This window comes from Marmota flaviventris, chromosome 5, assembly GCF_047511675.1.
Source record: "Marmota flaviventris isolate mMarFla1 chromosome 5, mMarFla1.hap1, whole genome shotgun sequence".
Taxonomy (NCBI): domain Eukaryota; kingdom Metazoa; phylum Chordata; class Mammalia; order Rodentia; family Sciuridae; genus Marmota; species Marmota flaviventris.
The window spans coordinates 157,355,396-157,369,663 of record NC_092502.1 but is presented as its reverse complement, the minus strand read 5'-3'; the positions used below and the strand labels follow the sequence as shown (position 1 = coordinate 157,369,663).

The 14,268-nt window shown below is 35.8% G+C and overlaps 1 protein-coding gene across 1 annotated transcript in view; it reads left to right on the top strand.

The window, feature by feature from the left end:
• The window catches only part of Marchf6 (membrane associated ring-CH-type finger 6), a 76,142-nt gene that overhangs the window by 38,544 nt on the left and 23,330 nt on the right, over positions 1 to 14,268 (top strand). Inside the window, exons 11-19 of the mRNA XM_027943885.2 lie at positions 2,278 to 2,336; positions 3,566 to 3,646; positions 3,879 to 3,947; positions 4,031 to 4,105; positions 5,320 to 5,454; positions 8,328 to 8,447; positions 9,238 to 9,338; positions 11,626 to 11,763; positions 12,465 to 12,669. Of these exons, the coding sequence (XP_027799686.1) occupies positions 2,278 to 2,336; positions 3,566 to 3,646; positions 3,879 to 3,947; positions 4,031 to 4,105; positions 5,320 to 5,454; positions 8,328 to 8,447; positions 9,238 to 9,338; positions 11,626 to 11,763; positions 12,465 to 12,669 (983 nt within the window). The remainder of the gene's footprint in view (positions 1 to 2,277; positions 2,337 to 3,565; positions 3,647 to 3,878; positions 3,948 to 4,030; positions 4,106 to 5,319; positions 5,455 to 8,327; positions 8,448 to 9,237; positions 9,339 to 11,625; positions 11,764 to 12,464; positions 12,670 to 14,268) is intronic.

Below are 14,268 nucleotides of genomic sequence, written 5' to 3'. Positions count from 1 at the left end.
TTTCAAAATTATTATTATTCATTTAATATTTCCTAATCATCTTTAAAATTCACAAGTTCCCTTAAATGTATTATTATTATTATTGTTGTTGTTATTATTATTATTTGGTATCGGAGATTCACTAATTCACTCAACCACTGAGCCACACCTCCAGCCTTGTTTTGTATTTTGTTTAGAGACAAGGTCACACTGAATTGCTTAGTGCCTTGCCATTGCTGAGACTTGCTTTGAACTCACGATCCTCTTATCTCAGCTTCCTGAGCTGCTGGGATTACAGGCGTGCACCACCACTCCTGGCTTTAATGCCATATTATAATTGATTTGTTTGAGGATCCAAATATGGTTCACACATTACTTTTAAGACTTAAATTCCTTTTAATCGAGAGTATGCTTCTCTTTGCCCCAACTCACCCTATCCCATTTGCCATTGTTTTGTTGATGAGATTAGGTTAGCTGTACTTTACATTTACAGTGACATATTCTGTATGATATATTCACATAATCACATGCAACTGCTTCCTGGATGTCCTCTGCCCTCATCCTTTGACTCACATGTTTTCCATAACTTGGAAGTCAGATTTAAAGGCAAGATTAGATACCAGGATTAGTGAATTTATGACAGTTTCTTCACTGCTCACATTAATACTACGTTTGAGGAGATACATAGTGTTTATTTTTCCATTTTTATTAGTGGACTCAGGAGATACCAATCTAAACTCCCCCCACCCCGGGTTTTTGGTACAGGATTGAACCCAGAGCCACTTAACCACTGAGCCACCCACCCACAGCCCTTTTTTATATTTTATTTTGAGGCAGGGTCTTGCTAAGTTCCTGATGTTGGCTTTGAACTCATTAACTTTTTGCCTCAGCCTCCTGAGCTGCTGGGATTATAGGCATGTGCCTCGTGCACTGCTGAACCTCTATTCTGAAATCCCAGTTTTCTCTTTACCTGATAAGATTATGTATGAGATGACATTTTAGTATCATGAAAGTAGAAGGTTTCATCTTCCTTTTAACTAATGATTTTATTAACTCTTAATTCTACCCTTGGTCTTAGACATAAGGCTGAGAACCAACTCTTGATGATCCTTGCCTGAATCATTTATTAGGTGTTACAAAATACTGATTTTTCAAATTGTTGTTTTATTTTTTTTAAAGAGAGAGGCGAGAGAGAGAGAGAATTTTTAATGTTTATTTATTTTTTTTAGTTTTTTTTTTTTGGCAGACACAACATCTTTTGTTTGTATGTGGTGCTGAGGATTGATCCCAGGCCACACGCATGCCAGACGAGCACACTACCGCTTGAGCCACATCCCCAGCCCAAATTGTTATTTTTAAAAAATTTTTATTGGCAGATTTTTCTATAAAGATTTCATTCTTGCCAGGTGCGGTGGCACACACCTGTCATCCCAGTGGCTTGGGAGGGTGAGACAGGAGGATCACGAGTTCAAAGCCAGCCTCAGCAATGGCGAGGCACTAACCTAAGACCCTGTGTCTAAATAAAATACAAAATAGGGCTGGGGATATGGCTCAGTGGTCAAGTGCCCCTGAGTTCAATCCCTTGGACCCCCACCCCCCACACCAACAAAAATTTATTCTAATCAACTGGTCCAGTTCTGTATCTTCCATTTCTCAAAGAAGCCCTGGTTCCTTTTAGTGGGGGATTATACTAGGGGTGCTCATTGTTTTGATGTTGTAGTTTTCCTGTTTTTTTCCCCTCCTTTTTAGCATTTTGCCCTTACCACAGTTAACATGAACTTTGTTGCTTAGGAGAAGCCAGGTAGATGCTCAGTTTTTTCCCTTTATTTATCAGTTTTCAGACTAAGCAGTATATGCATAACTACTACCTTTGTGTGCTAACTACTTCCAAAAAATTAAAACATTTTCTGTGATGTTGCTGTTTTTTCTTTTATGGATGTTATTTTGGGCTTTCCCTATTTTTGAGTATCATGAACTTCTAGGTATGTATGTTTGGTGTGCGTCTATAAATTTTGGTCATTAGATTTTTTTTGTTGTTGTTTGTTTTAATCATCCTTTCTTAAAGAGACCCATAATACCCTCTTCACGGTGTTTCCTGTGTCCTTTTGACATGGTCTTATTAGACCTTGATAACTTTATTATTCTCTGGTTATAATGTCCTAGGTGCAATACATTTTTGGTCCAGGTCTGAATCTTCCATTTCTCAAAGAAGCTGGTTCCCTTTAGTGGGGGACTATACTAGGGGTGTTCATTGTTTTGATGTTGTAGTTTTCATATATTTTTCCCCCTCCTTTTTAGCATTTTGCCCTTACCACATTGGTCATTTCTCCCTTGTTGGTTTGGGATTTGAAGAACATGTGAGTATAATACTTCTACAAACTTACTTTTGTTAATTACTCCCAAATTTGATATTTTCTGAGTAAGTAATAATTTTCAAAAGAGTTACTTCATGTTTTAGTCTGCCTTCTACAAAGGAATGGCTTGCCAACACAGTCTTATCCATTTCTTTTAGAGCTATAACAGTTGATCAGTAGATGGTAGGATATATGATGCCAGCTAACAAAGATATGCTTTGAAATGTCTGGTCTTTCTGTTGCACAGGCCTAAGGCACTACTGTGGGAGAGTTTTCCACATGCTGACGTTCTAGCCACTTTATGAACTAGAATGTTCCTTTCTCTTCCTAGATGACCCATAGGGAATTTAGAAAATTAATAATATATCAATCAGTTGTTAAAAAAGGGAATATGTCCATTTTAGAATGATGGGCTATAGTGTTTTTTGAAGAATCTACTTGAATTTGGACATTTTATCATTATTTTCCAGAGATAGATATTTGAATGGTTTACTACTCCTTTTGGGGGGACCTCAGAAGGACTTAGTCTTTGAAGAAGAACTGGCTGGGATCTTCTGTTCAATTTTTCATATATGAGATCTGATAGATCACTTTTGGAAGCATTTCAATTTTTAATACAGTTCCCAGTTCTTACTAGTTGCATACAAGAACTTGAAAGGTTCAGATAAATGTTTTGATAAGTTTTTGTTGCCATTTGCTGTTTAAAACTTGGGAACCAAAAGATATAGATGGGCAGCATTTGTCATTCTCCAAATTCCTATTCCCTGTAAGTCAACAGAACGCATTTAGAGAGCAAGGAAAGCTTAAACAATGTTTCTAATGGTAGAGAATGAGATGGTTAGGATGTTGTCAGGTAGGTGGGTGATAGGCTGCTTGGACAATAGACTGCTGCTTTGGTGTTCAGTCTTCAGCAGATCCACCTGGTAGCCAGCCTAGAGGCAAACTGTTGTATTACAGTGGTCTAATTTTTGTCAAATTTCACTCACTCTGTTATTTTGGCACCTTGGGTAAAATATTATTCTTTAGTTCTTCTTCATCTTTGAATAATATATAGTATTCTGGGAAAGTTACCTTGCAAATATATTATCCCAAAGGATTTTACAGTCATTTTCCAGTTATATATTGCCTAGGTGTTTCACTTTTGATCATCTGAATTGCTAATACAGTGATAAAACTGGGGTATAGGCTATGTGATAAAGTTAAATTTTTATTTATTTCTGTTTTATTTCCAGGTCCAAGCATCTCATTTTGAAGGCCTAATCACAACCATAGTTGGGTATATACTTTTAGCAATAACACTGATAATTTGTCATGTATCCTTTAATGAATCAAATTGAATGGGCAGTATAAAGAGTTGTTTTTATTAGTAATAGAACTGTTTTCCTTCCCCTTGTCATCTTAGTAAATGTTGTAATATTTGTAGTAAGAGTGAGGGTGAACAAAATGTGAAATGATATTTGTCAGAAAATATTGAGTATAATCTAAATAGTTTCCTGTTTTATTGTACCCTTCAGTGTTCAGTTTTTCCTTGACTAAATGCTTCAGGGCTTGGCAACTCTTGTTAAATTTCATAGGTCTCGTCGCTTACTAGGAGTCTGCTATATTGTTGTTAAGGTAACTCCTTTTTGTAAGTTAAAACTGGAAGTGGTTTCTTCTACATTTGGGTGATATGATAACATTTATTTTTTACTTCAAAGGTCTCTTTGTTAGTGGTGGTAGAAATTGGAGTGTTCCCTCTCATTTGTGGCTGGTGGCTGGATATCTGTTCCCTGGTAAGTGGAGTATTCTTTATCATATAATCTCATAATTTCAAGGTTTCAAAAAAGAAAGTCTTCAAGATAGTTTTCTTTAAAAAAAAATTATATATATATTTGGCATTAGGGATTTAACCTAGGGATGCTCTACCACTTCCTAGGCCTATTTATTTTTTATTTTGAGACAGAAGTTATTTAGAGCCTCACTAAATTGCTGAGATTGACTTCAAACTAGTGATCCTCCTGCTCAGTCTTCTAAGTCACTGGAATTACAGGCGTGTGCCACCATGCAGGGCTTAAAATAGATTCCTTTTATAGGAAGCAAATATTTGAAAATTTACTTATTCTCATTGAAAATGTATCACTATAGAATCTTAATATTGATTGCTCTAAGCTATTATCAGTGGTGTTTTTTTTTTTGAAGCTCTGTATTTTCAGTGTCATGGTATTTTGATTGGGATGTTCTTAATAGCCAGTGGAGATTTTTATTTATTCCTTCTAAATTTTATGATAATGCCAGTCATTTCTTTTAACTAAGATGCTCAGTCATTATCTCTATTGGCTGTTAGTGATAATCAGTTTTTTTAATTTTTCAAAAAAATTTTATGTGTAGAAAAGCTGCTTTTGGTTCTGAGGTAAACATTTAACCCTCTTCATTACTATTAAAAATTCTTGTGAATGCAGACCCATAACCAAGATAGGAAGCCTTACATTAATTAAAAATGGTTCTTTTACAGTTACACCATTAGTAAAGCTCTTACCTACTAATTGGTTTGTCATTTTTTTTTTTAATGTTTGGAAGTTTGAAAGTGTATATGCATCTTTTGAAGTAATACCCAGTTGTATGTCACGAATATACTGTGAAATGGCATAAAGAGAACTGCAGCAGGGTGCGGTGCGGTGGCGCACTCCTGTGATCTCAGCGGCTCTAGAAGCTGACGGGATTGTGAGTTCAAAGCCTGCCTCAGCAAGTTAGTGAGGTCCTAAACAACTCAGTGAGACTATCTCTAAGTAAAATTTAAGAAAGGGCTGGGTATTATGTGGCTCAGTGTTTAAGCACTGCTGGGATCAATTCATGGTACCAACAAAAGAAAAAAAAAAAAAAAGAACTGCAGCTCTAGAACATCATACCTTATGTATATAGTGATTTATTTACTTATTAGAAGGTGGAGATGTTAATTTGACAAATATAGGTGGTACATATCTCTTTTACCTGTTCTATTTTGACTTAGGAAATGTTTGATGCTACTCTGAAAGATCGAGAACTGAGTTTTCAGTCGGCTCCAGGTACTACCATGTTTCTACATTGGCTAGTAGGAATGGTGTATGTGTTCTACTTTGCCTCCTTCATTCTGTTACTGAGAGAGGTAAGTTCTACAGGGAAATGCTGATGCTGTACAACCAGTTATGCTTCAAAGGCTGTGATAATTTCCTAACTAAACTATATTCTCTATTATTTTAGGAGGGAATAACTCATAGGGAATTATTGACTTGATTGCTCTAAGCTATTTTCAGTGGCTTCTGTCAAAAATTGACAGATTAACAATTTTCCAATATGATTATACTGAGGAAAACAAGCTTGTTTTACTTTGTAGAGATCAGTACCCATCCTTTTAATCTAAAGTCTTTGAGTTGGTGTGATACAAGTCTGTCTCAGATTTCATTCAAGAAAATGTAATACTGGGAATAACTCCAAAAGATAAAGTTTTGTAGAATTGAATATGTAAGTTTTGAAGCAGGCACCTTAAGTATATAGAATTACAGTAAAGGTCCTTTTATGATTCCAATTTATGATTGCAGTTCCCTTGCCAGATTGGTCCATCTACTGATCCTAGTTTCAGAACTGGCCCTTACTGTTTGGAAGAGAAGGAGAGCAGATTAGTATTTATTTATTTTTTAAATGATTTTTTTTAGTTGTAGATGGACATAATACCTTTCATTTTATTTTTATGTGGTACTGAGGATCAAACCCAATGCCTCACACACATGCAAGGCAAGTGCTCTATCACTGAGCTAGAACCACAGCCCAGCAGATTAGTATTTAATTAGTATACATTTCAAGCCAATTGCCAGATTCTGTTCTGTATGCCGAGGTTATAGAAATAAAGGCAGGATTCCTGTTCTCTATTCCTAGGATTGGATATAGCTATTCAACAAAGTCAGTTTACTGAGAGCAATGAGGGAGATGTGCAGGGCTAGGAGAACAGACCAGAAATACAAAAATTATGAAGTCTGAATGCTGTTCATGATATACTTTGCTCTTTGAAATATTCGAGGAGGGAAGCAGGTGGGGCTAAATTCTTCTGAATCATGTAGTGACTCAAACAAGTGATTGAGACTAAAGAAAGTACAGTAATGTTTTTAAAAACAAATTATATGTGAATACTAAATTTCACTGTTAACATGATAAAATTTTTTGTTTTTGTTTTCAATTTATAGTTTATTGAGTCCATGTATGAAAACGTCACAGATATGCAGGCTTTGTTAAAATTAAATGCTTTTTGAATCTGAAAAAAAAAAATAGAAGTAACATATTATAAACTTTGGATGGCAGCTATCTGTATGATTTTCCTTGATGATTTAGATTGATTCCTGTATCAGATGCTTTCAGTTAATTTATTTCTTCGTCTTTTATTTTCTAAACCAACTTCAGTTTAGGTGTTCAGAACTCAATGCCCAAGACAAACACACCTACTTGAATACTGTTATTTCTCAATACCCAATCAGTGTGTTGTCATCTATATTTATATAATATACTGAACACAGATGTAGCTATAGTTACGTGCTCATCCAAAATATCCTGAGTTACACATCAATTAGAAACTATTAATGACCTGAAATATTAATATACATTTAAGTTAGCATATAAATCTAGTTCCAGAGGTACTCATTCATAAACCAGATTTCTATTCCTAACTAAATAATAGCATAATGAATGTGTGTATAGTATGTATATCATACACATTGTATGGCATAATTAGAAAATTAACTTTCTTGGAATAAAAAAATAAATCTATAACCAGTAATACATCATTATAAAACTAAAACTTTAAACAACTGGGATAAGAATAAAGTTTCATGAAAATATAGACAATAAGTAATGTAGAAACAAGGAAATGTGATTCCCAGCATGGTGGGCCTCAGCATCATGAAACATGGCCCTGGTCCTAGTCTGGCCTGTCCAATAACTCAGAAATCCTTTTGGATAAAATATTTTATAATTAAGTTTTTTATTTTATTAATGTGGACTTTTGTTGGCACATAACCCTAATGTCAGGGAGTTAGAAACTCATGTATTTTTTAAAAAGTGTATTTTTAGCTGTAGGTGAACACAATATCTTTATTTATTTATTTATTTTTATGTGGTGCTGAGGATCGAACCCAGTGCCTCATATGCTCCAGGCAAACACTCTACCACTGCGCCACAATACCAGCCCAAGATCATATATTGTTACTACCTCAATTGGTAGATGGGAGAAATATAGGCTTAGACAGAATAGATGCTTTACATAGGGTAATTTTTGGAGTTTGAACCCTGAAGGCATAGTACCCAGCCTCATATATTTCCTCAGAGCCTTTTGTGTGATGATTTCCATTCAGAAGGGGAAAAAAAAAGATAATAAAATGAAGATACTAAGAAGTTATAGGATTTTTTTTTCCTTTCTTTTTCTTTGGTATTGGGGATTGAACTCAGGGGTGTTTTACCACTCGTCAACATCCCTTTTCTTTCTTATTATTTTATTTTGAGCAAGAGTCTTGCTAAGTTGTTGAGGCTGGCTTTGAATCTGCAGTCTTTACCTTAGCCTCCCAGGTCATTGGGATTATAGGCATGTGTCCCTGTGCCCAACAGAATTTAATTAAGATAACTCCTCTGGGGAACTGTAAAACTGAAATCACATCTACTCTTTGGACACTAAGTTGTAACATAATCCTTTTCCTAGGTGATAACAAGTTAGTTCTGATTGTGTTTAATTTTCTATTTAAATTTCTTAACAAATTGAATTCTGAATTTTTTCCCCCTAGTGAAATGATTAAAACCATCACAGGTTGTCAAACCACAGGTCTGTTTTCATAAATACTAAAGTTTAGGAACTTTTTCCCATGAAAATCATATGAATTTTATGGAACCTATTTTAAATACCAGAATGATTTCAGGAGCATATTTTTCAGTAATGTTTTAACTCATTACAGAACCTATAGACTTTGGAGGTTATTTATAACACTTAAAATATATTTACAGGTACTTCGACCTGGTGTCTTATGGTTTCTAAGAAATTTGAATGATCCAGATTTTAATCCAGTACAGGAAATGATCCACTTGCCCATTTATAGGCATCTCCGAAGATTTATTTTGTCAGTGGTGAGCAGACTTTTCCATTTTTCTTTTTGAATAAAGTGTGCTATTCTTCAGTTTCATTTAATGGGGTTTTTGTTGTTGATTTTGGTTCAGGAGGGCTGATAGAGTGTTGATAGATTACACTTATCTAAGCCTGTGGAACTCATTTGTCAAATAGCTGTTTTACTTCTTTGTTAAAAATAAATAAAATGAAGTTTACTAAAATAAATATGCCTTCTAGTTATGTAGTAGCATGACTACCAATTATGGGTGTTTGAATTATATTTAATTTGCATCCAAGTAATGAAAATTTGTTACTGCCTTCTAAAGTATAATCTTAATAGAAGCATCTGAAAGTTTCTTACATCTGTAAGAAATAATTACCTTGGTAAATCTTACATATTTCCAAAACAAAATTCTAAAAGTAATATTGTGCTTTTTGGAATCTTTTATGGCCATTAATAGGGGTCATGTCTTAGATGATTACAGATATTTATTTAGTTGAAGTTGTAGGCAGTTCTTCATCATAAGATTCTAGCTCTCTTCTGGTAAGTCCTGCAATGATGATTCTTTGTGGCTCCTGTTTCAGCTCTTGTGACCTGGAGAAAGGGGTCAATCCTTTCAATGAGGGGAACAGCCATCCTAGAAATGTAATTTATATGGAGTGACCCAACGATAGTATACAGAGTGAAACCACCTGGGCTCTGAGTAGATACAGGCGTGGGCTGAGAGTTAATTGTGTTTAGAAATCTACCTGCATTGCATAAAAATGGTGGACTCTCACAGTGCTGTCGTGTCCTCTTTCTTACTGCAGATTGTCTTTGGCTCCATTGTCCTCCTGATGCTTTGGCTTCCTATACGTATAATTAAGAGTCTACTGCCTAATTTTCTTCCCTACAATGTCATGCTGTACAGGTAAGTTGCTAAAATTTAAAATAGCTGTAATAATTTACCACTGTTAGGGATTTGATGGTCAGATTACATTAAACTTTTAAAACATTAATTTCTCATAGATACTAAGAAATTTTTATCTCAGGTCTAGATCAAGGTTTTATTATCCCTTACCAAAATAAATCATTATTCTGTCCTTTAAAGTTGTCTTTGTCTTTGTTTCATTACTTAATTCTTTCTGTAATCTCTGTTAAATTACTTTATAAATATTTGCTCTTTTATCCAAGAGAGCAGTAGTAATTCCTTTTTTTTTTTTGTATCAGGAATTGTACCCAGGGCGCTTAATCACTGAGCCATAACCTCAGCCCTTTATAATATTTTATTTAGAGACAGGGTCTTGCTGAGTTGTTTAGGGCCTCACCGAGTTAATGAGGCTAGCTTTAAACTTGGTAATCCTTCTGCCTCAGCTTCATGAGCCACTGGGATTACAGGCATGCACCAACACACTTGACTTATTTGGGTCTTAATGCCTTTATAGGAAATCTCAGATTTGTATCCACTAAATTAAAACTGACAAATATTTATATGTTGATTTTTTTCTTAAGTGGCAGAAAAAATGCTGATAATTAATTTAAAATACAAAATTCAGTTTTTGCTTTTTAAATTGTTACTCTTTTGCAGTAAGACTTTATTTTTCTACATGTAGGACTTTTGTAGATTTGTAGGACAATTCTGTAATTCTTACCTTTCATTCATGTATAGTGTGTGTTTGGGTTCAGTTGTGATGAGAACCAGAAAACAGGTCTGGCTTTATATATTGTTGGAATAAAATCATTTGGTAATCAGTTGTATCTATAAGTTTAACAACATTTTTGTGCTATATATTAGTATGTGGTTCATTCTTCCCTTCAACTTAGGGTTCACCATATGGCAGGCACTTTTCTATATCCTAGGGGTATAACTGAACATAACAGAATCAAGAAAAATCTTTGTTCTATGAAGCTTACATTTGGGGATAGGGAGACAGACTTCAGAATAGGTAGAATATATAGTATGCCAAATGGTTATAGTGCAGAAAAATGAAGTAGGGAAAGAGAATACAGAGAATAGCCAGGTTGGGGTTGCTATTTAGAAAGAGTGACCAATAAAGAGCTGAGAAGGTGTCAGCTGAAAAGAGCCCTGAAGAAGGCAGTGAAAGGGTAAACCATGTGTCCTTGCAAGAGGTCAGGCAAGGGCAGTAGCACCCAGGTCTGTTTGAGGAGCAGCAGGAGGCCAGCTTGGCTTTAGGGGGGAAGTGTGTTGTGTTGTGGGTCCAAGCAGTTGGCTATGAAGTCAGAGAGGTCACAGAGAGCTTTGTAGGCTGCTCTAAGTATTTGGCTTTTCCCTGAATAAGTTGAAGAGCTTTTGGGGAAACTAAGGAGATCATTCTGCCTGCTGTGAAGAGAAGTTACTGAGAGTACTCAGGTTGGAAGTAGGAAGCCAGCAGGAGAGTGATGCAGTAATCCTGCTGAGAAGTGGGGGTGGCTGGGATAAAGGAGGTAGCAAGGGAGGCCAAGAAGCATTTAGAATTTAGGATATTGTTAAGAGAGAGCCAATAGGATTCAGTAACTGTTGGAATGTGCAATGTAAAGAAGGGAGTCAGCAGGATCATAGTTTTTGTCTTGAGCACCTGGCAGGACAGAGTTGCCATTTACTGAGATTTAGGGTGACTGTGGAAGTAGCAGGATTAAAAGGGAAGATTGGGAATTTGATACTGAAGATAACCAATTGAAGTTGTCTAATATATGTCATTGTGAAATGTTGAACTGGCATTTTGGATATGTAAGTTGGGAGTTAGAGTAGATGTCTCAGTATTAGGTCGAAGTAATGAAAGGTGATATTTTAGCCCATATGACCAGATGAAGGTCACATTTACCTAGAGAGCTAGCATATATGAAAGAAGAAGACAGCCTGGGGCCCTTTGGTTCTTCTAGGTTGATCTTAGCCATTCAGGGAGAAAATGTTGTAAGAAGGAAAGGGTGAACATTTGTAAATCATATTACTCACATAACAAGGTGAGAGCCAAGGACTGACCTTTGACTTAATACCATGAAGGCCATTGGTGACCCTTACCAGAAATAAGTTTGGTAGAATTTGGGAGGGAAACTTCACTGAGTTAGAGAGAGAGAGACGGGGAGAGAGGAGAGGTAATAAAGACAGTGAGTTTATTTGACTCACTGGATTTTGTTTTAATTTTATTCAATATTTAATATATAGTTACAATGGAAAATAGAATTCACATTATACATCATGGTTCTTTATATTGTCTTAGTGATGCTCCAGTAAGCGAACTGTCCCTTGAGCTGCTTCTGCTTCAGGTTGTCTTGCCAGCATTACTCGAACAAGGACATACGAGACAGTGGTTGAAGGGGCTTGTGCGAGCATGGACTGTCACTGCGGGATACTTGCTGTGAGTATATTTTTATCAGTCCACCCTTTTCTGGAGAATGTACACAATTTTTATCCTGTTATGGAGGTTTGATTCTTGTCTAGGTTCTTTCATGCTGTTATACAGGCCAAGAATTTATTTAATTTTTAGTACATTATAAACAAATTAGCTTTCCTTTATTTTTAGAGACTCTAAATTGATAAACTCTTCTCAGATTTGAATTCTCAATTGCTTAGTAACCATATTTCATTAATTTATTGTGATTTAAAACTTTCACAGAAAATGTTGGGCATTCTGTAGATATCATAACATGAAATATTATAGATTTGGTTATATGTAATTGAACATTTATCTTTAGCCGCTTCTCCCCAGTCTCTTTTTTTTTTTGGCTTAAGTGATATGCAGCTAGGAGAATTTAGTTAAGCTACATATCACAGTAGGTATGATTGTCATCTGGAGAGAAGAAAATTATTTCCCCCATCCTGAAGATCTTCACATGGAATGTCTTGTATGTTGTCTTTTTTTTTTTTTCTTCTTTTTTTTTTAATTTCCTGATTTCTTTTCAGATATTGGCAAAAACCAAAATAGATTAAGTGTGTGGTGTATAGATTCTACATATACATTTTCTACTCTTAGTAAATATTAAGAAAGCAACTCTCATGGCTACCATTTTATTCTGACCTGAAATGAGATTTTTTTTCACTGATGTAATTTTCACACAGGGATCTTCATTCCTATCTGTTGGGAGACCAGGAAGAAAGTGAGAATAGTGCAAATCAACAAGTCAACAATAACCAGCATGCTCGAAATAACAACGCTATTCCTGTGGTGGGAGAAGGTCTGCATGCAGCCCACCAAGCCATACTCCAGCAGGGAGGTCCTGTCGGCTTTCAGCCTTACCGCCGGCCTTTAAATTTTCCACTCAGGGTAAGTACTATACAGACTTAACTAGAAATGCTTTTTATCCCAAATTTCTATTGAGAGTTGTGCTGTTAGCATTGGTGTTATATGGTTATGCCTTAAACTTTCCTGATAAGAACCCATGTTTTATTATCGTCATTATGCAACGTAAGTAAGGGATCAAATAAGTTTATCAAATTTTAGAGATGGGCCATAGAATTAGGATTTCATGGGGTTTTGCTCTTTCCTGTTTGAGAAGGAGAAAAGACTATACAGAGTAAGAAAGAAACTAACATTGGTACATTTCAACTGTGTGTCAGGAACTGGAATAAGTATTTTAATGTTTTTCCCTCACTTAATCCCCACTCAAATATGGTGAGGTGTGGGTGGTAATCTCACCTTAATAGCTGATGAAACTAAAAGTCAGATTGGTTAAGTAAGTGTCCAATTTCATCATCTTAAACTACCAAATAATTCGTTTATGATTCACAATTTTGTCAAAAATGTAAGCTGATGACTACTGTATTATTACAATGAACTCATCCTTCAATTATATCCAGTCAGTTATATTTTAAATGCCCTTTAATAATGATATGAGCTTATGAGTCAGATCATTTTGAAACTTGGGTAGGTTATTTACCTTTCAGCCTTGGTTCTTTTTTTCTAAAAATAGTTGTAATAATGCCTTTCTGGACTACTTGTGGATCAGATGTCTTCATTGAGTCTTGCAGATGTGTTTTCCACACCTCACCACTTCTGATGCCCATGAAGGATATAGAGAACATGCATAGTCTTTGCCCTGAAAGAGCTTACTATCTACTTGGGGAGATAGGAAAATAAGCAGTGGCAGATTTGGGTTCTTAAGGTAGATTATGGACAGAGGGTGCTATGATGGCTTCATTGAGAAGCCACTGGTGCATAGTATAAGCCCAAAGGAATCCCCATGAAGGGCATGATGCCTGAACTGTATTAATAAAGTAGAGAGATCAGGCAGAGAAAAAACTGGAAAGTGAGAAGAGCATTCCACAATATGCCAGGAAAGAGTACTTTAGCCATGGTGGACTTGGAACTGCAGATAATTGAATATATTTGAAAGGTGGGCATGTATGCAGGAGAGAGGTGAGGCAGAAGGGGAGCAGTGAGAGATGGGGTTTTTGGATGTGCAGGAACCAGTTAGGGGAACATTGAACATCGTTTGTGCCATAGTCATTAGTGCACTGTTGTTCTTCCTACTCCCTTAAGGGACAAACCACTGTTCTAATTCTAAAGGACTTTGCTTTATAACTGGAGGAAACACGAAGGTCATCTTTTCCTTTGCCTCTTACTCTTAAAAGCAGGCGTCAAGGTGGGGAAAAAGGTATATTTATACATTGCTGGGGGGACTGTAAATTGGTGCAACTACTAAGGAAAGCAGTATGGAGATTTCCTCAGAAGACTTGGAATGGAATCACCATTTGACCTACTTATCCCACTCCTTGGTTTATACCCAAATGACTTAAAATCAGGATACTGCAGTGACACAGCCACATCAATGTTTATAGCAATTCAGTTCATAAACTATGGAACCAACCTAGGTGCCCTTCAACAGATGAGTGGATAAAGAAAAAGTGTTATATAGACACAATG